At 34.0% G+C, this 24,217-nt stretch overlaps 2 protein-coding genes and 3 non-coding genes across 8 annotated transcripts; 4 read left to right on the forward strand and 1 right to left on the reverse strand.

Moving 5' to 3' along the window:
- The first annotated feature begins 1,183 nt into the window (after nt 1–1,183).
- On the forward strand, nt 1,184–13,633 carry LOC111795935 (origin of replication complex subunit 3). 4 transcript variants are annotated; one of them, XM_023678576.1, is made up of 18 exons: nt 1,185–1,344; nt 1,442–1,651; nt 1,781–1,955; nt 2,088–2,257; nt 2,358–2,488; nt 3,133–3,406; nt 3,543–3,620; nt 4,551–4,627; nt 4,708–4,798; nt 4,895–5,106; nt 6,424–6,493; nt 6,867–6,952; nt 8,569–8,652; nt 9,503–9,578; nt 11,338–11,465; nt 12,814–12,990; nt 13,335–13,508; nt 13,590–13,633. In XM_023678576.1, exons 1-17 carry the CDS (start codon nt 1,270–1,272, stop codon nt 13,438–13,440), a joined length of 2,220 nt encoding a protein of 739 aa, XP_023534344.1. In that variant the 5' UTR covers nt 1,185–1,269; the 3' UTR covers nt 13,441–13,508; nt 13,590–13,633. The 4 variants fall into 4 exon arrangements, with proteins under 4 accessions (XP_023534347.1, XP_023534344.1, XP_023534346.1 ...); XM_023678578.1 differs by having other exon boundaries at nt 4,560–4,627; nt 8,566–8,652; XM_023678575.1 differs by having other exon boundaries at nt 1,186–1,344; nt 8,566–8,652.
- Nucleotides 13,634–16,991: 3,358 nt separating this feature from the next.
- On the forward strand, nt 16,992–19,716 carry LOC111795936 (pectinesterase-like). Its single transcript, XM_023678580.1, has 2 exons — nt 16,992–17,853; nt 18,926–19,716. Exons 1-2 carry the CDS (start codon nt 16,992–16,994, stop codon nt 19,615–19,617), a joined length of 1,554 nt encoding a protein of 517 aa, XP_023534348.1. The 3' UTR covers nt 19,618–19,716.
- A 959-nt stretch (nt 19,717–20,675) lies between these two features.
- On the forward strand, nt 20,676–20,793 carry LOC111796291. The gene has a single exon (XR_002815336.1). It is a non-coding gene; the product is annotated as a small nucleolar RNA Z107/R87 (small nucleolar RNA).
- Nucleotides 20,794–20,849: 56 nt separating this feature from the next.
- Nucleotides 20,850–20,932, forward strand: LOC111796277. The gene has a single exon (XR_002815322.1). It is a non-coding gene; the product is annotated as a small nucleolar RNA SNORD34 (small nucleolar RNA).
- A 1,705-nt stretch (nt 20,933–22,637) lies between these two features.
- Nucleotides 22,638–22,731, reverse strand: LOC111796301. The gene has a single exon (XR_002815346.1). It is a non-coding gene; the product is annotated as a small nucleolar RNA snoR31 (small nucleolar RNA).
- Between the last annotated feature and the right edge of the window lie 1,486 nt (nt 22,732–24,217).

The following is a 24,217-nucleotide window of genomic DNA, read 5'->3' on the forward strand; positions in this document are numbered from 1 at the left end:
ATGATACAGCTGAGTTTATGACTGTGTTCAGAAGGTTACAGGATCAAATTTGGTGATATAGATGGACTTGTTGAAGCATGCATGAATTGAGGGACCTTTGTAACAGAGTATGATAGTTTAGGAGTTGATACAGTATCTTGATGCCCTGCGTTGCTAGATGGAAGAACATGCATACTATGCATAGAGGTTGACACCAAATTGGCCTCAAAGGTTTTGATCTTATGAGGCAAATAGCAAAATTGGCAGATTGTCAAAGAAACATGCTTCTTCTAATTGATAGCTCTTAGAAGAAGAGTTATTGGTTTGACTTTTAAACTTGATTGTGATGATTTGGGAGTAATTAGACTTAAGTTTTAGTGTAATTTTCCTTAATTTTTTTTGTATGAAAGGTTGATTTGAAGAACGGTACGGAAATTTTGAAACCAATAATAGGGATCTTTGATGAACGGGATCAAGAATTATTAATTATTTTTTTATTTTGATACAGGAAAAGGAATTTTTTTGGCATCGAAGATGAATAATCCCTTCTAAAATCCTTGTTCTATATTCTCCATTTACTTATCTTATTTTTAATATCTAATCGAATTAACCAATAAAATATTATTTTTATTTTTATTTTAATAATATAATCACTATGATATTATTTTTATTTTATGATTTGGTAAAATAGTTTAGACCCGATCCAATCTTTTTAATTATCCAAAAAAAGTATCATAATTTATTGAAATGCACAACAGAATCAACTAAATGATTTTGTTTTTTTGTTTTTTTTTTTTAAAGATTGAAGGCAACTAAAATATAATTTACTATCAAATGATATAAGCGGAGATTAAAATGTTAAAAAGATGAAAGTAATTTCTAAATTACTGTTACACTCAAATCTTACGGATAGATAATTATGAGAATCAATACAATAACGTGCAAATCCTTGTATGTTGGATGATGAAAGTCTCGAGAATGATCATGAGGTTACAAGTAAGGAATACTAACTCCATTGTTACGAGGCCATTTGGGGAAACTCAAAGCAAAGCCACGAGGGTTTATGCTCAAAGTGGACAATATAATATAATTGTGGAGAGTCCGTGTACATTATAGAATAACATTATAATTAATTAAATAACGCAACCGGACAAAATAAAACTGGGCTATTCATACAATATTCAATTAAAAGGAATCAAAATACACAAGAGTTAAGGAGAAGTAGCCTACGTAGTTTCCCGCCAAGACGGTCTGGCAAATAGCCCTCAAGCCATTGAGAGAGACGCAGAAATGGCGCCTGCGGCTGCACCTCTAGTTGAGTTCCCACTTCCGTCAACAGTCGAGAACATCGAAACCAATTTCGAGGTTTGCTTGTTTGTTCTTGAAATTGTATGTCCTGTTACAGAAATTGTGTGAATCAGATTGAAGAAATTGGAACTGATTTTGGTTCATCTATTGACAGCCGTTCTATGTTCTTCATAAATCATCATCTCGGAAAAATTCGAGAAAAACAAATCCATGTGGAAAACTAAGGAAGAAGGCTAAACTCTCTCCATCTGGTCCCAATGGAATCGAGAATCCTGAGACGGAAGGACGTGACGATTCTACTCTTGAACATCTGCGAATGGAAGCTTTCGAGCTTGTATGGTCGAGAATGGAAACCACCATTAAGGTCAATCGTTTTGATTTCACTGTTTATCCACTTAGTTGATGCTCATGGTTGCCTACAAATGCTACTATTTGTCTTCTAACTGCTTGTTCTAGTAGTGTCTGAAGAAGTTGTTGGGCTATGCTCTTGCAGGATGTTTTGAGGGATACTAATGTTAAAGTGTTTGATGATATATGTCGCTGGGTTTATAAGGCCTTTGATGCTATTCGTTCATCTGGGACTCCTAGTTCATCTTCAGCTTCTCGGCCTTTTCCTATTTTAACTCGTGCTGATTGTAAAATATTGTTCACAGGGTTGGTTCTCACTAGTAAGTTTCCGATTCCAAAGTTTCAATTTGATGTACGAACTCTAACCATTTTGCAATTAAAGGACATTTGAGAACTCTTTGTACATTTCCTTATGTTTTACTGTTGAACAAGGAATCTTGATTAATTTGCAGAGAATATGGAAGTTGTGGATGATTTACTGACATTTGAAGAGCTTGGCTCCCATTTAAAATCTCATAGATGCCATGTGGCAAGTCTCTCTTCTCAAGAATTATCTGCCAAGAGTAGCATAGACGGCTGCATCAAAAGTTTACTGAGACAGTTGTTGAAGGTTACTGTTGATGTAAGTACCGTGTGTTGTTTAGAGTGAATATTCCAAACAATGTCGGATTCTTTAATTAAACAACTTTATGAACTTGCTCTCATTTGTGGAATTTGAGCAGTCTGCTGACATGTTCGTCCTAGCATCATGGTACAGAGAACAAGGGTACTATGAAAACCCAGTAGTTGTGATTGTTGAAGACATAGAACGATGTTGTGGTTCAGTTTTATCTGATTTCATCATTATGTTGAGGTACTTCAAAGAGCCATACTTCTATCCAATTTCCATTTCACTTCTTACCATGTTTGTGTTATACTTATGTACGACTCTTTATGCTTTATGGGACGATTTTATGTCACCTATTTTTCATTTATAAAAGGAATGTTCTCTCTTTTTAATATATGAAAGTTTGCATCTTAATTATGTATCTTAAAATCTAAAGTAATTTAAAGTGATTTACAATCTTCCAACAGGAAAAATGATAATGAAATTTCCATATTAAAGATTTATAAAGTAATCAAAAGGATAAAACACTAATGTCTTGGACTAGGAGATTCACTCATGTCACCTTAACCGTAGATATGCTTTTTATGCAAAAGGGGTAACATGTTTAGCACTTCTGGATTTTTCTGGACGAGGACTTGAAAGCTAAAGGTCCCATCTAAAATGACTATTTTTAAGTTGAAAGGAAAAGTCAACAAGTTGAGTGGAGGGAGATGGACCACCCAACCCTAAGAAACTAGGAATTACCAAAAGGTCTCCAGCTGCTGATGTGTTTGTTGTTTGATTTCATTCATTCTGTTGTTATGACATAAAGTTATTGCCTTTTGAGTGTGCAATTTGTATATATTATTTTCAAGCTCTCATTTTGTACATTCATGGTTTTCGTACGTCAGCGAATGGATTGTCAAGATTCCGATTATTTTAATCATGGGAGTTGCTACAACAATTGATGCTCCTTCAAATGTGCTTCGTTCAAATGCACTACAGCAGTTGTGCCCTAGCAAGTTTGTATTAGGATCACCGACTGAGAGGATGGAAGCAGTTGTTGAGGCTGTTCTTCTGAGGCATTGTTGTATGTTCAGCATTGGTCACAAGGTCGCCATCTTTCTGAGGAAATACTTCTTAAATCAGGATGGTACTTTAACATCCTTTATAAGAGCCATGAAGGTTGGTACTTCAATTTTACGCGAAACTTAATGAACTGACATTGAGTTGTTGTTTGTTATATGCGGCATTCTCTCCCATGTTGTTTTGTATTATGATTAGGCTTCTCCTAATGTCTAGTTTGACGAGGAATTTGCAGATTGCATGTGTCCAACACTTCTCCATGGAACCCTTGAGCTTTATGCTTGTGAGATCGATTGTCGAAGAAGAGAATAAGGTAGCCTTTAGTTATTACTCTTTTAACTTCTCGTTGTATAATAAATTTATACTCGTACAATAATTAGTTTGCGGTTCTTATTTGGAATTTACTAGTTTATGAAGTGTCTTAGTTACCTTTTATTTGAATTTATTTTATTTCCTGATGGATTGTTTTGATATTTTGGAAATAGATTTTTTTATGAAATGCGGAAGTTATAATTATTGTTAAACTGTAACTGTCGTAGGTGTTTTAGTTAACTGCTACGTTGAACATTGTTCTGTTACCAAGTGGTCACACGTTCAAAGCGAAAGTTTCTTTTTTTTTTTTTTGATCGAGTAATCAAAACTGTGACTTGGAATGGCTAGAAACTAATAATTGATTTTGTTAGTGAAAAGGAAATAATTTTAAAATGTGATGGATCAGTTAAGTTGCCTTTTTGTAAACTATGACTTGGAGTTTGTGACTTTTCAGTAAATGAATTAAATGTTTGTCTTTTGTTCTAAAAAAGCAATTATTTGTAAGTTAGGCTTTCTGTAATTATAATGGTCTGTATTTCCATTAATCGTGTAAAAACATCCAATATAGAAAAGGAACAGGAGGTCACGGCCTACTTGAATAAAGAGAATAAAGGAAACTCTCTAAAATTGTCAAAGAAATCTAACGAAAGCCAGAAACGATTTCTCCTCTATGCAAGGTATTTATAAAAAAAAAAAAAAAAAAAAAAAAAAAAAAAAAAAANCCTCTGTCTCTTCTATTTTTTCCTGATAGTATTCTGACTCGAATTGTATGTATTTCAAATTAAATGCATAAACAACCTGAATACTTTGGAAATGCACTCCCTCCATAGACCTATTTTTTGCATGCTACTTAAAGTAGCATCAGTTAGTGCATTTGTCAGTCATGTTTTTCTTTATCACGTACGTGCAATATGATTAATTTTTACCAAAGGGTTTTCAGGATGGGAACCGTGCTCTTTTCCTAGAAGTTCTATCCAAGCACGCTTCAGATTTCCTGTCTGATTCAAGGTATTCATGAAAAGCCCAGAAACTTCATGTAATTTTGTGAACGATTTATTTATAGTATATTGTTGACACAACATTTTTAGGTACCCATTGGTGGAAGGAACTGGTAATAATCTTGGTAATGTATTGTCAGAATTAGAGAGATGGCAGAAGGGCTGGAGTGCTGTTGTCCAGGTGCCCATAACTTCATTAGTCTTTCTTTTTTTTCTTTTTTGTAATGGAACATTTTCCCTTTCATGGAATTCGACTCTCAATATCTATCCTTTGCAGTGTCTTTATCAAGTTGGGAAGTATGGCAAAGTTCAATTGCTTGACTTACTTTGTGAGGCACTCGATCCACAACTTTTCAAACCAATAACTTCTGAAAATTCAAGTAGATTGCAGCAAGGAAAGGGGATGTCGTTTTCAAGTAGTTGTGAGCTACAATATCAATTCTCATCTCGCAAGGATGGGTATATTTATCAAGCAATTCGAAAAGTGAGGTAGGTCATAAAGTTTACAGTAGCGTGATATATTGCAGTTGTTCATCCTAGGGAATACATAACTACAGACTTAAGCTTTAACATTGCCATGTACTTTTCCCCAAAAAAATTTTATTCCTCTTCTAAAAGACATAAACAGGACTTGCATTAATATTGGAAATGTGATTTGTGACAAAAAGCTAGAAGCCGCAATAAGTCTTCTCAAGAAAACATTTTGAAAGGCGAATGCACTAATGAATGAAATGGAAAATCTGGATTGTTTTTCATTGAGTTGTTATATGCACAGTTGATTCAGGTTTGTTTTTCAGAATCCTTCAGGGTTTCTTTTGCTAGTAACAGGAATTGTTGTTCAATGATAGAGGAGTTAGTGTTCCCCCCTTATAGGGATAGGGGGAGAGTATTTTTGCAGGCTTGCTTTTTTGCAAGGTTGAGTATTTGGCTTGAGAGAAATTGTAGGATTTTTTTGAGGGATTGAGTGTTCATGGGATGTTGAAGTATATTAGGTTTAACACCTCGTGAGTGTTTTCCTCCAAGGTTTTTGGAAAATTATCTGTTCAGCGTTATTCTTTTGGAATGGAGGCCCTTTTCATTGGTTTGGACTCTTTTTTTGTATGTTCTTTTATATTCCTTCATCTTTCTTAATGAAAGAATTTCTTATGGAAAAAAAAAAAAAATGGAAAATGAGGTTAAGCAAAATATTTTCATTTCTTGCTACTAACATGGTTACTATTTCCACACTTAGTTTAAATCTTCAAAATTCTTTTGATTGCAGTCGGTCCATAAACATGCGAAATAATGCAATTCTAAAGTTTTTTCTTTTCTATTTTTTTAAAAAAGGAAACAAATATTTTTATTGGATTTATGAAATATTATAAAAGATATCCTTTAGAGGATACCAATCGAAGGGAAAGAAAATACAAAACGACAATCATAAGGAGATGACAGAAAGCTCCCCAGATTGGCATTTAAAGAGGATAAACTGTAATTGCACTCCAATCATGAAACTTGTATCATTGTTGGGAAAACACACTTCTGAAACAACCGTCTTTTATCTTTTTCCACCAAAAGTATCCTCCTGTGAGATATTATTTTTGTTCTTTTTGACTACCCAAGGTACTCCAAAATATGCAGTTTGCTATTGAACATTCCTGATGTCCATAGTAAGAGTTTTCATAAATCATACGTTAGTCAATACATCTAAATGAGATTTTATTTTTCATATACATTATGAGACATGCTCTATTGTTGATAGATAATTTTCCATTCCAGTAGCTAGATATTTGTTCTCTGTTATGAATCTAAACTTTGAGCTATTAGGGATCTTCCTGCTGAGCTTCTTCATCAGTTGCTAGTGAGTTGGGAAAAGATTACTGGCTGTGTTCCTGAGGTATGGTTATTCTAAGAAGACTGTTAGAAGCTATGACATCCACTTGGAATATTATCCATTTGTATACATTACAACTAGGGTGTATTTTCACTTTCATTATGGTAATGAACATAGTGTTTTTGGCCTGATACATTACAACTATGGTGTATACATTATGGCAATGAACATTGAGGGAGGGGGCACCACGCCCCTTTGTCCTTAGACTGTTTCTCTTTTGATTAATATATATTTGTTTCTTATAAAAGAAAAAAAAAAGTTTGATTTTTTATTTTGTTCGGTGTCTATTTTTTGCTGGTCTTCTCATTTTGTTTTATTAGGAATTATCTTTATCCCATTATGCATTAGTCATGTTTCACATATTTGCTTGTCTTAGATCCATGAAAAAGTGAAAGACTTGCTGTTGGCTTTCAAGCTTGGAGATGGGAAGAGTTCAGAAAAAGCCATTGCAGATGTATCCAAGTATTATTCTACTCTATATGTTCAATATTGTTTAAATATGAGATATTCTACTTCAGGTGTTAAAAGTGCTAATGTATAAAATTTACCATAATCCATCAACTTAACCTTTTGATTGATTAGTGAGTTCACATCAGAGCAAGAGGTTATGTATTTGAACCCCTGTAAAGTTGTTTCTTCACCAATTAGTATTGGTTTCACTTGTTTGGCCTTTTACAAATGTGACACTTGAATAAAAGAGGGGTACATGAATAAACCGAGACCATATCGAAATGAAAGCAATCCTGAGGATAAGATGACTAGAAAAGACTTAAAGGAAATGGAAGTTACTACCTATACGAACAAGGTACACCTTCCTTTTTGTTGTCTCAATCATAGGAACTCTAAGGCTAAGTGTGCTTTACGTGGAGCAATTCATGTTGGGTGACCTCATAGGAATTTTCTTGGGATGCATACGAGTGAGGACAAAACATATTGGAAGAACTCATGTTTGTATGTGGGGATAGTCTTCAGTCTTAAGAAGCAAGGAGTAGATAACGTGACCATGTTGTAATGGATGCAAGAGAATGTCGGGGCTATCAGGTGCCAAATCCGGATTCCAAATCCTAGACATGGGTCGTTACAAATGGTATTGTAAAGGAATTTTTACCTTATTCTATGTCTCTAGATCTTTCAACTCAGCATTGTTAGATAAAAAAAGAAGAAAGTTGTAGTGTTTAGGTTAGAAAGGCAAAAGAGGTAGTCTTCAAAATTTTGATTGATTTATAAGTAGTTTAGTGGTTGTTTGCTCTTTATAAATGAAAGGATTTTAATGAAACATTGGAAAAACATCTTTAGGGGCCGTTGGTCATCAATCCTTTTATAGCCGATAAGGCATTGCTCTAGTGTTTTTATTCCAGCATCCATTGTGATCACATATAGAAATAGAGGAGATTTTGTCCTTTGTTTTGATGATCTTTCTTCTTTAGAGTCTCCTTTCACAATAAAAAATATTTTTATTTAAGTGGACGATGGAGCTTCTGTTAAAAAGAAAACCCATAGAAGACAAAGTTTAGATTAAATGACTTTAGCCTCTGCTCTCCAGTGGGCTGCATCTAAGTTGTCTAGCCTACATTGCTCTCGTAAGTCCATTTAGTATTAAGAGATTTTCTGTAAATGGGATTTGTGTTAAAACGATTCCTTTAGGACAAATGATCATTCACCATGCTCAAACTTCTATTTCTTTGATATTCCTTATTGTTCTTGCCAGTTTATTGAAGTGATTTTTTCAAGAGTTTTCCTGCGTAGTTTGGAGGAAAGAGGTGAAAACACTCCATTTATCCAATTCATGGTTTTTTTCTTTAATTATTATTTTGGAATTCATGTTGCCGTTCCTCATTTGCTCCATTGAACTAATTTGAGGTATGTGTGCTGTTAGCATTTAACTAGCTTTGAGGTGACTAGTTTCCTCTTCTTGTGCTTTTTAGACCTCTCTCTGTACATACATTTTTCTTCATGAAAATCTTTGAATTTTTTAAGGAAAAAACGTATTTAGTTAGATATGAAACCTGCTCAGTTTATATCATCTTCATCATTTGAAAACTAAATATATCAGGATTTTACTATTTCATTTGCAGAAGACATGCATCCCAGAAGGACTTATTTATAAAGTATCCAAAGCCTATGATTGAGAAAGCTGAGTCATTTCTTAGTTCATTAGTGAGGTAATAAAACTTGTTTGCATTTCAGCTGTTATTGTGGTTCATGATATCTCAATGTAGATTAGAAAGGATTATTATCATTATTTTGTTATCATTTGAGAAATGAAGGTATGGGCTTTACCTAACTACAAAACAGTTTATCAAATAAAATAGTAGAGGGCAAGAGGAGGTGTTATTTCATCCTCCTTTTCAACAAGAAGACTTTCTCCAAGCATCAAAAAGGACCTCATTAAGAAGTCTTATGTCAATCAAGAGATAGTACCCCATCTAACCCAATGAGACCCTCGCCCTTTCGAACATCTCCCCACAAATTTCCACCCAAGCATACGTAGAGGAGAAGAACCTAAAATAGTTCAATACTAATGTGACATTCATTGGAGAGGCCATATTTCCTGCTATTTAGTCAAATGAATGAAAATAGTTCAATACACTTGCAAAATACTTTTGCATAGGTCTCATGTGTAGCTAGAGGGGTTTATTTCTCTCTTTTTTTTTTTTTTTTTTTTTTTTTAAACTGGGTCTATTTTTTCTATTTATCAGACATGGGAGCAATATAATAACTTTTAGGCCATAAAAATTTCATTGGGAATTGCGGTAAACTGTTAGATTCTTTATTTATTTATTATTATTATTGCATTATTGCTTATATTTATTGATGAATATTGAAACAAAGGGGCACACAACTGGCGTCTTTTTCGGTAGAGCAATCCAAGTAGATTAATAGAGTTCACTAATTGAGAAAAAAGCATAGATTAAAGAAACTTTGAAAAGCACCTAGTCTTGTGATATTTTGATATTCTATTTGATACATGAAGCAATGTGACTTATTGCTCTTTGTTTTTAAATAAACCAGTGAACATATGAGGCCCATTGAATCCGTACCTTTTCATGAACTTATCTGCTTCAAAGATGTCAGAAAACTTCAGCTGGTAAGCATGCCAACGACACTTCAATATGAATTTAAGCTTTTTAATCATTACTTGAAAGTATAAATGGTACTCCTTTACTAATAGTTGTTGCTAGCTATTGAGATGATTTTAAGGAAATCCATTGGAGTATGCATTGTGCATTGTTGTAGCTTACTTAATCACATTAGTTTAGAAATTGTTCTTGTTTACTTTTATTATAATGCATCCTGTCAATAATGTGGCAAAGGTTCTCAAGGATATTTGTCAATTATTATGCCCTAGTTAATAAAACCAAATATTATAATAGCCTTTTTGATTTCAGAACATGTTTAACGAGGAAGAACAATTATGGAGCATTTTGGGTTCCAATTGAATATTACTCATCATGACACTGATAATATGTTACAAGTGAGAGGAAGTAGTTTGAACTTGTCTTAAGTCAGTTAATGCTTTCAGCCAGCCATAAGTCAGAGTACGAGATTTAACTGTTTAAGGTTCTTTATTTCATCGCTGCATCCTTATTTAACAGTGCTATATTTGTTTTTCCTGCCCATATCTTTTCTCTCAAACTGTAGTAGTTTCCTAGTGGTGGTTTTTAGTGGATTGGATCTATTCTAGGATTGTTACCCATTACACTGGTTGACTGAACTTAAGTTGAACATAAAATAGTTAAGTCTGAAAATCATTATTCTGTCCTTGATTTGGGGGTTTGGTCCATTAAAAATGAGCTTTTGGACGCTTTTGTTCTTGGAGTTGAATTGGTAGAAGGAAATTAGCCAAGGGATATTCGCTCATCATAATTCGGTTCTTATGTCAGTTGTATTTATCTTGCTTCGAGTTTAGAGACCAAATGTGGAACTTAGGCTCCTTAAAGATTTTGAGCTTCGTAAGATCTTAGTACAAATATTGCCAATTTGTGCAACTTTCTGCAGTCCAGTCGAAGTTTAAGTGAGTAGCTTTTCGGAATAGGGGGGGAGGAAGCCCATTCTATCATTTTGGGTTTGATTTAAGAATCTATATGCTGGCTGATATATTTATGTAAGAGACAACTTATCTGGATTAAATTATAAAAGAGCCAAGGGAGTTACAGGAAAACTCTCTTGTTGAATGTAAATGTCCATAGAATTTTGAATACCAAGCCAGATGAAAAACTAAGTTTCTGTACATGGAATTTTATATTCAATACCAAGACCAATAGTTCCTTTAATTCCAAATTTTTGGTGAACTTATTGGTACCCCCTTTAATTCGAAAGAAAATGGCGTATGCTCTGCGGAAGACCAACAGTCCCGAAAAGTCAATTTTATTATCTGGATATTATTCTCAGAAGGACTAAATTCATTGAATAGACTACAAAAATGGGGTCCTTATTGGTTTTTCAACCCAAATATGCGACTTTTATGTTCATGAAGGTCGGCTCTGCGATGTTGAAGTGAACCCTAGGTGGGTTGCACCAGCTATTGGCATTTCTTCTCTCCTTTATCTTTGGATTAGTCAATTGGGCAACCAGTCAATTATTGTTGCAATTTCTTGATTTCTCTGCAATCTCATCTTTGTTCATAGAAAAATGTAGGAGATCAAACATGTAGGTCTAGAACAAGTAGCAAAATCTACCCTGGGGGATTAGCGAAGTTAGTATGTGCCCGCTTGCACCAACCATGCATACTTATTCCCAACAGAATTGACTGTTGTCAAGCACACCTCACCCTGTTCATGCTCTTTGACTTTATCTGCAAGTTATCTTGGTTTCATCCATTTATTTATTTATTTATTTATTCCTAGGCCTTGATTGGAGATCCAAGAAGAAGGATTCAAGTGGATCTTCTGGAGTTCCAGAAAATCATAAAATGTACTTGTTGCAATGAGAACAGAAATAGTCTTTTACCATGTGCGCACGATTCAACCATTATGTGAGTAAAACTGACATTTGCATCACAATTTTTCATATATTTAAACTATCAACCTCTATAATTTGATAATGTAGTATTCCTTTAAATCATAATTTGGTCTTTGAACTTGTACTCTTTTTTCATTCTTTTTATATTTTCTGTTCTACCGGGAAAGAATTTTCATTCAACTATTTAGTGGATTCCGCATAGTACAACAGCCCTAGATTAAAGGGGATGATCTGTACAAGAATGGAACAAAACCAACGGTAGAAAATATACAAAGTGAGTGAGGTAAGAAACCTAATAAACGTGGAAAGAAGAATCTAAAAGAATATGTGTGTGTGTGTGTATATATTTATAAGAAACAAAGAAGTATATTATGCAAAAAGCCCCAAAACTACAACCTTGAGGCGAGGGGGAAGAGGAAACCCTCCAAAAAAAATTCTCCTTTCACAACAATAGTGAGCCATCCTAATAAAATAATCTCCCATCAAAGTGAAGGGAAAAGGGGAGAGGGGGTCTCCTTGTCTTAAGCCTCCTTTAGCCATAATCTTTCTGTGGGGTGTGCCATTAATGAAGATGGAAAAGTATACCGTGGAGAGACATCCCTTCATTTAAATCCTCCATGTAGAGCCGAAGCCCTTTCTATCATGGATAAATTTCAAGTACTCTCAATCAACTTTATCACAGACCTTCTCATACTCATGGTCCAGAAGTCTAAATGCACAATCGTACAAGAACGATTAAGCACTTGCCCATCATTGATTTCTCCCCAACCTCTCAGTGCTTACGTTTTTTCCCTTCCGGCTTTTCATCCAGCACAACAAATTACTTCGCCTGCTCACTCTTAGAAAATTTAAGGAATTAATAGAACTTTACCGAGGTGTCACATTCCCCTAGATTATGGTAATCTAATGGAATGTGGGTTTACAACTTGACTATTGGGTGAGTTAGTGAGCTTATAACTAGGTTTGTAGTATTTTTATTTTTCTTTGAGAGCGTAAAACCAGATTAGTAGCTTCCACTTTCCCCATGAATATAATTGAGGATTCATGCTTTCCTCCAATTCCAAATTGATTTGGTAGATATCAAACTCTAAATACATCATGCGAATATTAAACGGTGTTGAGGCATCTTACCAAGGGTCATCGCAAGTACCCTCTCTCAAGAGAGCAGGTAGCCTGTGAGTCTGTATATGTAACTCAAGGGACCATCCTTCCCTGTTCTATGGCATTTCTTTCATGTAACCTTTGTAACCTATATGGAGTTAATTCATTAACATATATTTGTGGAAGATAAAAGGCTAACATTTCTGGTGTATGTTAGAATTTTTCTGTGGTCTAAAGATTTTTATGCAACTTTCATGTAGGTACAACCTAGCACAAGAGCATGGTGATCTCATCAATCTCCATGATTGGTTCCAATCGTTCAAGACAGTTGTTAGTCATCCTCGTACTAAAGGGAATCACAGGACGAAGCAAGGCTCTACACCAAAGAAAAAAAAAGATAAACCTATCCTTGAAAACAAAAGTGATGCATCAATTCAGTATCCTTTTACACTATTGTATGCTGAAGTTGTAGTCTATGCTAATTAGATCTGCAAAATTGGTTTATGAATGGAGTTTTTTCGGTTTGTCGTTAAATTCTGATACTTCCTGAGTGCATTTTTTTCAAGTTAAAGCTTCATCTCCATATTTTGGGTGTTCTCTTCTAGCATATTGAAAATTAGGAAAAAGGAAAAGATTGTGACACTATTCATGTTTCTTGTTTTGTCCAAGAAGCATCTGTAGAAATAGTTTTGATTATATATTCTATGAGGTGTCGATGCTGTAAATATTTCGTGGATCCATTTTAAGATATCCTTGAAACCCTTTAACCCCTTTTCAACAGAGCCAGGTTTTGTACTGCTGTTACTGAACTGCAGATTACAGGGTTGCTTCGGATGCCAAGCAAAAGACGGCCTGATTATGTGCAGAGAGTGGCTTTTGGATTGTAATAACTGCAATTAATTCAAGCTCAATGATGCACACAAAATGAATGAGAATCCTCAGCTTTATAACTAAGGTGATTAATGGTAATGCATATCTTTTTAAAAATTTATTGATATTTTCATAACTTTTGAAGTGTTCAAATTGACTGAAGCAGGTTACTAAAAGGCTATACGAAAAACGTATCGTCGAGAATGTAGAGAAAAAAAAATGAAGTGTTGGTCGAATCCAACACGAAGATAGAAGGTATGGTTTGCAGCTCTCTTAAAATTCTTTCATCTTAGACGTCTGGAGAAGAGGATCAAGCTAACTTTGCGGGTGAAGCTACGTTAGGCCCTTGAGTACAAGAGGGAATAGAGCAGTCAATTGTTATATAGAATGGTTGAAACATTTTCATTTTTGGATACTAATTAAAGTAATTTTGGTTCTTGAACCATGAACTAATTTTCGATGTGCTGTAAGTTTATAATAGTTCAATTGAATTATTAGTCTTTAATGAAAAAAGTAGGGAGTTTTCATTAATAACATTTGGAGAAGTTGATGTAATATTGATGCGTTGGACTAAAATCTTTCCAATATCCTAATATTTCAATAGGACTAAAATTTCGAAGAAAAAGAGCTAGTAATCTACATCCAAGGTCTTCTCGTTCCTTTATCTGGCTTATGTTCTTCAGATAGAATGACTATGAAATTGTGTCGATACTTCCACATATTACGGGTAACGTAGGAGATATCTCTATTTTTTCCCTCGGGAATCCTTAGAATTACCACGGTTTAGCTTTCAATTTGTCTCTAACCATCAAATGAAATGTGAATAACCCGTCCTCCTCTCTCTGAAACAAGGGACGTTTTTTGTTATGTCGATACTTGAAACAATTTAGAGTCTTCTCCATATTACTATATATCTAGAGTCAATAATTTTATATGAGGAACTACTGAACTCAATCACTTGCTGCCGTTACTCTTCAGTTTTCTGTTGAGGTCTATCCTGTGGAGGTACTCAAATTGGATCAGTGATCGATTTCTAGGTTTCGTCGTAAACCTAATTGGTTACTTCCAATTACGTAAATCAATAGTTCAAACCGCACTCAAAGGTAGGGCATTTCCCATTTTTATAGGAACTTCTGTACCAGAAACAATGGTATCTCCAATTATAGCCCCTCTGGGATGTAAAATATATCTTTTCTCACCATCNGGATTTCTAGGTTTTGTCGTAAACCTAATTAGTTACTTCCAATTACGCAAAACCTAATTAGTTACTTCCAATTACGTAAATATGTATAAGTTTAAAATCGAATTCTAATTTAAAAATTATAATTGAGTCATTTAAAGCTCGGGTGAAAAAATAGAGTTCTTTTTATATTATTGTGAGAAATGTTCAAATTCGATGATTTTAACACGTATGATCAATAACCAACATGTAAAAAGATTTCTGCTCCCCACAAATTGTTATTTCTTTTTGGTCCGAGCATCTGTGGTTTTTTTAATTTTTTGTTAGTGTTTTAAGCCGGTTTTGAAATTTTTTTGGTTATATCTAAATAAAACAAAAATCAATAATTTTGAAAATTTTATTTTGTAAAATAACATTGACTTTCATTTTCATTAATGTGAATAAAAAAAAAAAGAAAAATTGCAATTAAAAAATTTGTGGATAATAATGAATATAATTTTCATTAATATAATGTAGAATTTAGTTGTTTTTGAATACGACTTCATTGCGTACGCGTTTCTAATATCTTCATTGCTATAAATATTAATAAATTAATTTTTGGGAAAGTGGAATTTTCAAACCCCAAATTAACAAATAATTATAATATAATTATTCCAACTAAATATTCATAATCATATTCTTCTCTATCCTTCTCCCTCCATTAAGTTGACTAATAATCATTTAAACTCATCATCTTAAACCTACTTAATAAAAAACATATTTTTTAAAAATAAAACAAATTAAATTATCAAGGAATTTTTTGTAAAACGTAATTATAATTGGCCGAACATTATTATAATTATTAATTTAATCACTATGAATTATTAAAGACTTAATTTAAAATTTTAATTAATTCAACCCGTAAATAAAATATAAAAAGAAAAAAAAAAGTCAAAATTAAAGGCATATATTTATATTACCCTCACATGCACTGAATGATTTAATTATATATTTATAGGAATTAAAATTAATAAATGATCCACCAACCATGATTAAAACCAGCCGTTGTCAACTTTAGCTTATAAAATTTCCCCCTTTCATTTATTTTTTATTTTCATTTATTTATTTTGTCATTATTACGAAGCAGATTTTGTAGAAAATAATTATTTAGAATATATTTTTTTTCGGTTAATCTATATTTATTTATTTATAATAAGATTTGAAATATTGTCACGTCTGAATTAAAATAATATTGAACGTTATATCAAGAATTTGAACTTCTAATCTCGAGAGAAAGTCATAAATAATTTTAAAAATATTAACTATATATATATATGTATATGGCAATTAGCATGCAGTTTCCTAAGTGAATTGAAAAATGTTAATTAAATTTAATTAAGACGTGTTAACATGATTGGAATAGTTAAATGTGAAGCAATTAATTGAGATGCTTCTTCTCCATCGTTTCCCTTCCCCAACCACTACTTAAGTTTATGACTTAAGATTAGGAACATAATTAAAAAATAGTCTAATCCTAAAAAATATAACATTATTTATTTATTTCTATGTGTTACAAAAATTTAGATAGAAATTTTAGTACGTAACAATTTTGTAACACCGCACATTAGTTGGAAAGGAGAATAAAACTTCTCTGATAGACATGTTTTAAAATCACGAGGCAGACAACGATGCATAACGGGCTAAAATGGACAATATCGGTTAGTGGTGGGCATAGGCTGTTACAAATGGTATCAAATTGAGACGCATGATTGTGTGCCTGCAACGGAGTGAACTGTGATATCTCACATAAGTTAGAGAGAAGAATGAAACATTTTCTTACAACTGTGTGGAAAGCTCTCCCTATCAGACATGTTTTAAAATTGTGAGACTGACGTCGATACGGCCAAAGCAGACAATATTAATTAGCAGTGAACTTGAGCCATTACAAATGATATCAAAGGTAAGACACTAGGGAGTATGATAGCAAGAACATTAAGCGCTCAAGGGAGTGGATTATGAGATCCCACATTGATTACAAAGAGGAACGGAACATTCCATCTGTAAACCTGTCACTAGCTGACACGTTTTAAACCACAAGATTGATGCAATACGTAGTAACCCAATACAAACAATATCCATTAACGGCAATTTCTTACCTAATTACATAAATAAAACCATTAGAAACACAATCATTTACAAGCTACAAAAGTCTAAATCAATCATATACGACTAATTCAAAACAAGACTTTATATAATAATCTTTCAAACTTGAACACAACATTCCCATAGATCACTACCACTTTCAAAAAAACACATAAAAACCAGCCCAATTCAAGCTGTCTCCTCTTATTTTCCCCTATAAAAACACCCCAAAACCCATCACTCAAGAACACAACCAACAACCAAAAAATGGCTCAAAACCGCCATTTCTCCATCCTTCTAATTTCAATGTCCATTTTACTATCAATTTCCCCATCTTTGTCAGCCCCCAACGCCAAGGAGTTATGGTGCAGCCAAACCCCATACCCCGACATCTGCAAGAGCTTCTTCAACGCCAAATTCAACCCCAAAAACCTCGCCGAGTTCAAAAAAGCCGCCTTCAAAATCGCCATGGAAAGGGCTCTCACAGCCGAGTCGCTCACCAAGCGCCACGCCCAGAAATGCCGCACCCCCAAGGAAAAAGGCGCGTGGGCCGACTGCTTGGAGCTTTACCAAGACACCATTCTCCAGCTCAACCGAACCTTCTCCGACAACTATTGCTCCGATTTCGACATCCAAACATGGCTCAGCTCCGCGTTGACTAATCTTGATACATGTCGTGCCGGATTCGTTGACCTTAATATTAAGGATTACGACGTCGTTTTTCCTTTTCTTGGGAGGAGTAATAATGTGACTAAGTTGATTAGGAATAGTTTGGCTATGAATAACTGCTCTGAGACGGAGACGGGTTATCATGGTGGATTTCCTACGTGGGTTAAGGCTGGTGAACGGCGGCTGCTGCAGGCGGCGGTTCCTAAGCCGGACTTGGTTGTGGCGCTTGATGGGTCTGGGAATTATAAGACGGTGCAGGCGGCGGTGGATGCGGCGGCGAAGAGGAAAGGGAGTGGGAGATTTGTGATACATGTTAAGAAAGGGGTTTATAAGGAGAATGTTGTGATTGGGAATAAGGTCAAGAATTTGATGCTCGTCGGAGATGGGTTGAAGTATACCATTATTACTGGGAGTAGGAGTGTCGGCGGCGGCTCCACCACGTTCAACTCCGCCACCGTCGGTACGTTTCTTCTCTCTCTCCTTTTTCTCTCACTAACCCAACTTAACCCGAAATTAGTGTTGAAAATAGTTGGGAACCAGTCCGACATTCATTAATTTAACGAATGATCATGAGTTTATAAATAAGAATATATCTACAATAATACGAGGCCTTCTGGGTAAACCCAGAGTAAAGCCATGAAAATTTAGGTTCAAAGTGAACAATATTATAAAATTGTGGAGAGTCGCGATATTTAACAAATAAATTGGTGTAAATTTTGTGACTTTATTCGTGAACTTATGCTTAAAGTGGACAATATCATATATGATTTCTAACTAATAAATTATTGTAAATTTTGAAATTCTGTCCACCGTGAGCTTATGCTCAAAGTGGACAATATCATACAATTGTAGAGAGTCGTGATTTCTAACTAATAAATTATTATAACTTTTGAAACTTTGTCCACCGTGAGCTTATGCTCAAAGTGGACAATATCATACAATTGTAGGGAGTCGTGATTTCTAACTAATAAATTATTGTAAATTTTGAAACTTTGTCCACGGTGAGCTTATGCTCAAAGTGGACAATATCATACAATCGTAGAGAGTCGTGATTTCTAACTAATAAATTATTGTAAATTTTGAAACTTTGTCCACGGTGAGCTTATGCTCAAAGTGGACAATATCATACAATCGTAGAGAGTCGTGATTTCTAACTAATAAATTATTGTAAATTTTGAAACTTTGTCCACGGTGAGCTTATGCTCAAAGTGGACAATATCATACAATCGTAGAGAGTCGTGATTTCTAACTAATAAATTATTGTAAATTTTGAAACTTTGTCCACTATGAGCTTATGCTCAAAGTCGACAATATCGTACCATTGTAGAGAGTCGTGATTTCTAACAAATAAATTATTGTAAATTTTGACAACATAGAGCTTATGCTCAAAGTGAACAATATCATACCACGGTAGAGAGTCGTGATTTATAACAAATCTGTGAGCTTATGTTTAAAGCGGACAATTTCGTACCATTACGAAGAGTCGTGATTTCTAACAAATAAATTGTTGCAAATTTTGTGACTTTGTTCAGCTGTTACTGGGGAAGGATTCATTGCTCGTGGCATCACCTTCCGCAACACGGCCGGACCTCAAAACCACCAAGCAGTAGCTCTCCGATCGGGCTCAGATCTCTCCGTCTTCTACCGCTGCGGCTTCGAGGGATATCAAGACACTCTCTACGTCCATTCCCAAAGACAATTCTACAGAGAATGCTACATTTACGGCACAGTAGACTTCATCTTCGGCAACGCAGCCGTGGTACTCCAAAACTGCATGATCTACGCGAGAAAACCAATGTCAGGTCAGCAATGCGTGGTAACAGCGCAAGGCCGATCGGACCCAAATCAGAACACCGGAATCTCAATCCACAACTCGAGAGTGATGGCCACGGCCGACCTCCAACCGGTGCTAAGCTCGGTGAGAACCTACCTGGGGAGGCCATGGAAGGAGTACTCCCGGACGGTTTACTTGCAGTGCTTCATGGATAGCTTGGTGAACCCTGCAGGGTGGCTGGAATGGAGCGGGGACTTTGCCCTGAATACGCTCTATTATGGAGAGTTCAAGAACTTTGGGCCTGGTTCGTCCACTGCTAAGCGAGTGAAGTGGAAGGGTTACAGAGTGATTACAAGCGCCGCCGAAGCTTCCAAGTTTACCGTCGGGAGCTTCATCGCCGGGAAGTCATGGCTGCCGGCAACCGGCGTTCCGTTCACTGCTGGGCTTTGAAATTAATTATGGGGGACTTGGAAGATCTTTGTTCTTGTGCTGTTCTTGGTGGTTGAATTTTACTGTATTCATCAATAATAATAATATACCATTTTTTTTGGGAATTTTCTGTTAAAAATAATGTTTATTTGAAGATTATTTTGGATTCATTAATCATTTTTTTAGTGAAGTGTTTGTGCGAAAATTTGTTTTTATATTAAAATTAATTTTTTGAGAATTTTATATCGTTGTTTATTTATTGTTTTAGTCAATGAAATTGGAATTTAGAAGGAAATATATGATAAAAGTGAAAATTGATATATTTTTTTATTAAATTAATAAAAATATAAAATACTGGTAAGCTTTCGATATTTTTAATAATACTTTTAAAAATTTTAAAATATTTTTATTGAAACTATTAATATTTTATTTTAAATATATTCTTAAATTTTAAAAATAATATTAACACCTCGACTTCTTATAAAAGTTATTATTATCCTCTATTTACTTCTCATAGATTATTCATCTCTTTAATTTTTATAGGCGAGGGTTATATTCAAATTTTGTTAAAAAGAGTGTTTTAAAAACAAATTAAAAATATACCACTTTTTAAAAAAATATTTTTTAAACATTTTTTAAAATTCAAAACTATTTTTTAAACAAAATATTATTGGAACTCTTTTAAAACTAGATATTAACTAAAATTATTTTTTAAATAAAATATCAACCACTTATTTTTTAATTTTTTAAAAAATTAATGATATTATTGAAATTAAAATATATATATATTAATATGTATATATATATATATATATTAATTAATATACCTATATATATATTTTTTTCAAATAGTCCATAAAATTCTCGCTACCGTTGTAACACGAGCGAGGAGCGGGCTATTTTGGTATTTTCATACAAAACTGGGAAGTGGAAGCCCTAATCTGCACTATATAAATCCTCAATCACACGACGCCCTCATTGCCAAAGTGACTTCGATTTCGATCCAATCTTTTCTTCTCTCTCAACCCTATCTCTGTAATTTCATTTTTTGCTTTTGTTGAAAATTAGGCAGTGAAGGAGATCGCAGTGACGACTCAGTAAAATTCAAGCTCAACAGACCGGATTGCAGAGTCCTTTCCTCTTCCTGAAAGAGTGAGAGGTCTTTGCGTGTCGAATACCCCGCTGAACTGAGCGATCTCTTCACTCGTCAATTTTCACGATTTGGTTTGTTGTCTTTTCTTGTTCTTCCTGAATCAGGCCGGTGATGACTGATATTTTGATTTGCCTACATTGTCTGATAATCTTAATGATTGTGAACAATCTGCCTGAGGCCTGATTTGGATTCCTATGATTTCGTTTTCACTTTTATTTGCTTTGTTTTTCTACACTATGACTGCGCTTTAACTGTGTTCCTGAGTTTTGTTACACTGATGAAATTTCATTCCATTTTTCATTCCATTTTGTTCAAACTGCGTTTGCATCTGCAATTCGTATGAATTCAAGGATGAAGCTTCAACTACTTACAAGAAAGTAATGCTTCATCATGTTTTATACTGGTTTAAATACTATTTCTTTTTAATCTCCATCCTTGTTTCTTGTCGAAGCTTTTTTATTTCAACATTCTTTTAATAGTCAATTTTCCGTAACTATTCTTTTATTTTAATGAGTTAATGTTGTTCAATCCATTTTTTTCATTTAGACATTAGGTTTCAGTAACAAAAACGTATTGAAGAAAACTGGATTTTGATCTGTAACATATACGTCTGTTGTTTCATTACTACGTATTGGTTTATAAATTTTAATTTGTTTCTTTAACTACGATAATTTAATCATCTTGATTGTTATGTGCAAGACCATTGAAGAGGACGGTCAACAATCCTATTCTCAAAACTTCATTTTTTAAGGATTTTATGCGTCCATGCAGAGTTCCTTGAAGTGACCATTTTAGTAGGATGTATTAAAATTGCAACTCCTATTTGTCATTATGAAGCTATTTGTGTCTTTTCACCATGAATTCCTCTGTTGCTAGTTCAAGCAAAGATCGACTCATTGAAGAATTTTACTCCATATATTCAATTACTTGAAAATTTGTAATTACGTTTTAACAATTGTTGTGTCGGAGAATGAAGTTTATCATCACAACAATCTTGATAATTTAAAGAATAAAATTTTGTACTGATTGTTGAAGATCTAAAAGATATTTCTAGTCACCTTGTGTATTTAATTTGGTTCTGTGGCCACCTATAAACCAATTTATACCAATTATTGACGGTTGATATGACGTTCAATATTTCCCCCCTTTTCTAAATCCTCATTTCATTAAAGAATTGTTGTCGCTGAAATTGATGAACTGCTACGTTTGAAACAATTAAGAACATATTGACTACACGAAAAAAATTGGAAACAGTGCAACTTTTACTGACTGAGAAAAGGAGGGAAAACTAGATTCGAATGTTTGATGTTGTAGGTTATCTGATTCATTGCATCGTCTTTGCAATGCCTACCTGAGATTGTAGGAGGTTTGTTGCTTTAGGAAAGCCTGGGATACAAATTATCAATAGAAGATTTAGATTTTTATTCAATTATTGGTTTGTTTTGTTCTTGTCTAGACAGATATATAATAGTATCATACTATACGATTCGAGTAAATGGGCAAGGCATTGGCTTAAATGTTTAACAGTGTTGCTATCAGTAGCTCTTTTCTATGTTCATCGTGACACAAAATTTGATTGTTTAGTTGAACCTAGAGATGTGTATGGGCAAGGAACATATTTATTTTTCCCAGGATTTGTACCAACAGTGAAATCACAACCAAGAGAAGCCGTTACAATCATTCCTCAATCTTTAGGCCAAACATTAGTCTGTTTGGTCATGCTCAGGTTTGTTTGCCTAAATATAGTAAACAAAGCATTGGAATTCAATTAAGCCACGAAACTAAAATGCAGAATAACTGTGGATTGCACAGATCAAGAACTAAGCATGTACCAAAATCATTTTAAGCATAAAAACGTAGAGAAAGATGGATAGAAAGATCAAGGAATGTAGATTCAGAAGCTAAGAGTAGCATCAGCAGATAATGAATGCATTATCTCAGATCAAGTGTTGGATTATTAGTAATTGCTTCATCATCATCCACTGCTTCCTCCCAACAATCAAATCAAATCAAACTTACAAGTAAATCACTGGTAAGGGAGGGCAAGTTTAAAAATTAGCTATTCGCAAGCGGTAACGCAAAGATAGAAAACAGAATGAATCGGGGACAATCGGTAAGAAAAGGTTGTCAAAATTATCAAAATATGTTTCAATTCATGGAAGTTTGATTGTTGTAAATTTTGGGTGTGAGTAATCTAGAGATTTTTTAGGTTACATTTACATTATGGCCATAAAGTAGGAATGTTACAATGTTACCACTGTTCATTTTGAGGCTATGACTGCTATATAAAGCCATGAATTATGTATACAACTGTCTTTAATAGTTTCATTTTGAGGCTATGACTGCTATATAAAGCCATGTATGTTGTATTTGTAAGTAGACTTAAAAGTAGTAAAGATTGATGTCTCTTGGTTCATATGAACAACGATTCAAAAAGGAAGAGTAATAGAACACATCGCATTAAACAAGAATTAGAATTTATAAGAAGAAGAAGAAAGTTGAGAAAATTAGAGGAAGAACAAACAACGAAAGTCAGCGAAGCTCTACGATGGCCCCGCTTTGGCCGGTTGATTTATTTATAGTGAGCAGAGGACTGTACGGCCATCGCGCATAACATTAATATAATTGCACAAGTCTATCTCTAAAGTTAATTATAGGATTTATTATAAGTATACGAATAAAATTATAAGTTAGCGTGGGATCATGGTTGGAGAGGGACAGGTGGAAATTAGTAAGATAGACCAGGGGCATGTGGAAATCACTACGTGGGAGTAAGATTTGGATTGATCGAAAATATTTCAAAGCAAGAAAATTGTTTGAGATTCGCACTCCACAACCAAAATTGATCATCGATTGAATGATTTCTACCTCATGGTCATAATTAACTATTAATTTTAACCATTACTTAATTGACATACATTAATCAAATACAATAATTCTAAATTACTCTCTAATCCACCCAAAATTTATAACACGAAACTTCATTCTTAATGTGGCATGAATTGAAATGTTTTTTGATAATTTCAATAATATTTTTTCACATCTCCATTTCATTGAAGCATATTATATGATTGATATTTTTTGGTTCATATCAGAAGGACTTAAATAGTACAAATGGTAACTGAGCCAGACATCGAGCGATGTGCCAATGAGAACGCTGGTCCCTAAAAAATTGGATTGTGAGAATTTTTTATCGAGTATGAAAAACTCAGCCTCATACATGGGGCAGTGTGTCGGTATGCCAACGAGGACAGTGGTCGCCAATGGGTTGGATTGTGAGCATTCTTACAGAAACCTCTCGGAGTGGTGTGTTTTAAACTTGTGAGGCAGATATGGTAATGGATGATGGTGAGAATTAAAAAAAAAAAAATTAAAATAAAATTATTTGGAACTAGAAATAAAATCGGGAGAACCTCATTTTGTTTTAAATTAATTATTTATAATATTTTATTATTCTGCATACAAGTT

This window comes from Cucurbita pepo, chromosome LG05 (genome assembly GCF_002806865.2).
Source record: "Cucurbita pepo subsp. pepo cultivar mu-cu-16 chromosome LG05, ASM280686v2, whole genome shotgun sequence".
Lineage (NCBI taxonomy): Eukaryota > Viridiplantae > Streptophyta > Magnoliopsida > Cucurbitales > Cucurbitaceae > Cucurbita > Cucurbita pepo.

Excerpts from the sequence above, each read along its gene's own strand:
- LOC111795935 (XM_023678575.1), top strand. The coding sequence starts at position 1,270 with ATGGCGCCTGCGGCTGCACCTCTAGTTGAGTTCCCACTTCCGTCAACA. Across the intron at positions 1,956-2,087 it reads CACAGGGTTGGTTCTCACTA|AGAATATGGAAGTTGTGGAT; the intron begins GTAAGTTTCCGA and ends ATTAATTTGCAG. Across the intron at positions 2,489-3,132 it reads GATTTCATCATTATGTTGAG|CGAATGGATTGTCAAGATTC; the intron begins GTACTTCAAAGA and ends TTCGTACGTCAG.
- LOC111795936 (XM_023678580.1), top strand. The coding sequence starts at position 16,992 with ATGGCTCAAAACCGCCATTTCTCCATCCTTCTAATTTCAATGTCCATT. Across the intron at positions 17,854-18,925 it reads GTTCAACTCCGCCACCGTCG|CTGTTACTGGGGAAGGATTC; the intron begins GTACGTTTCTTC and ends GACTTTGTTCAG.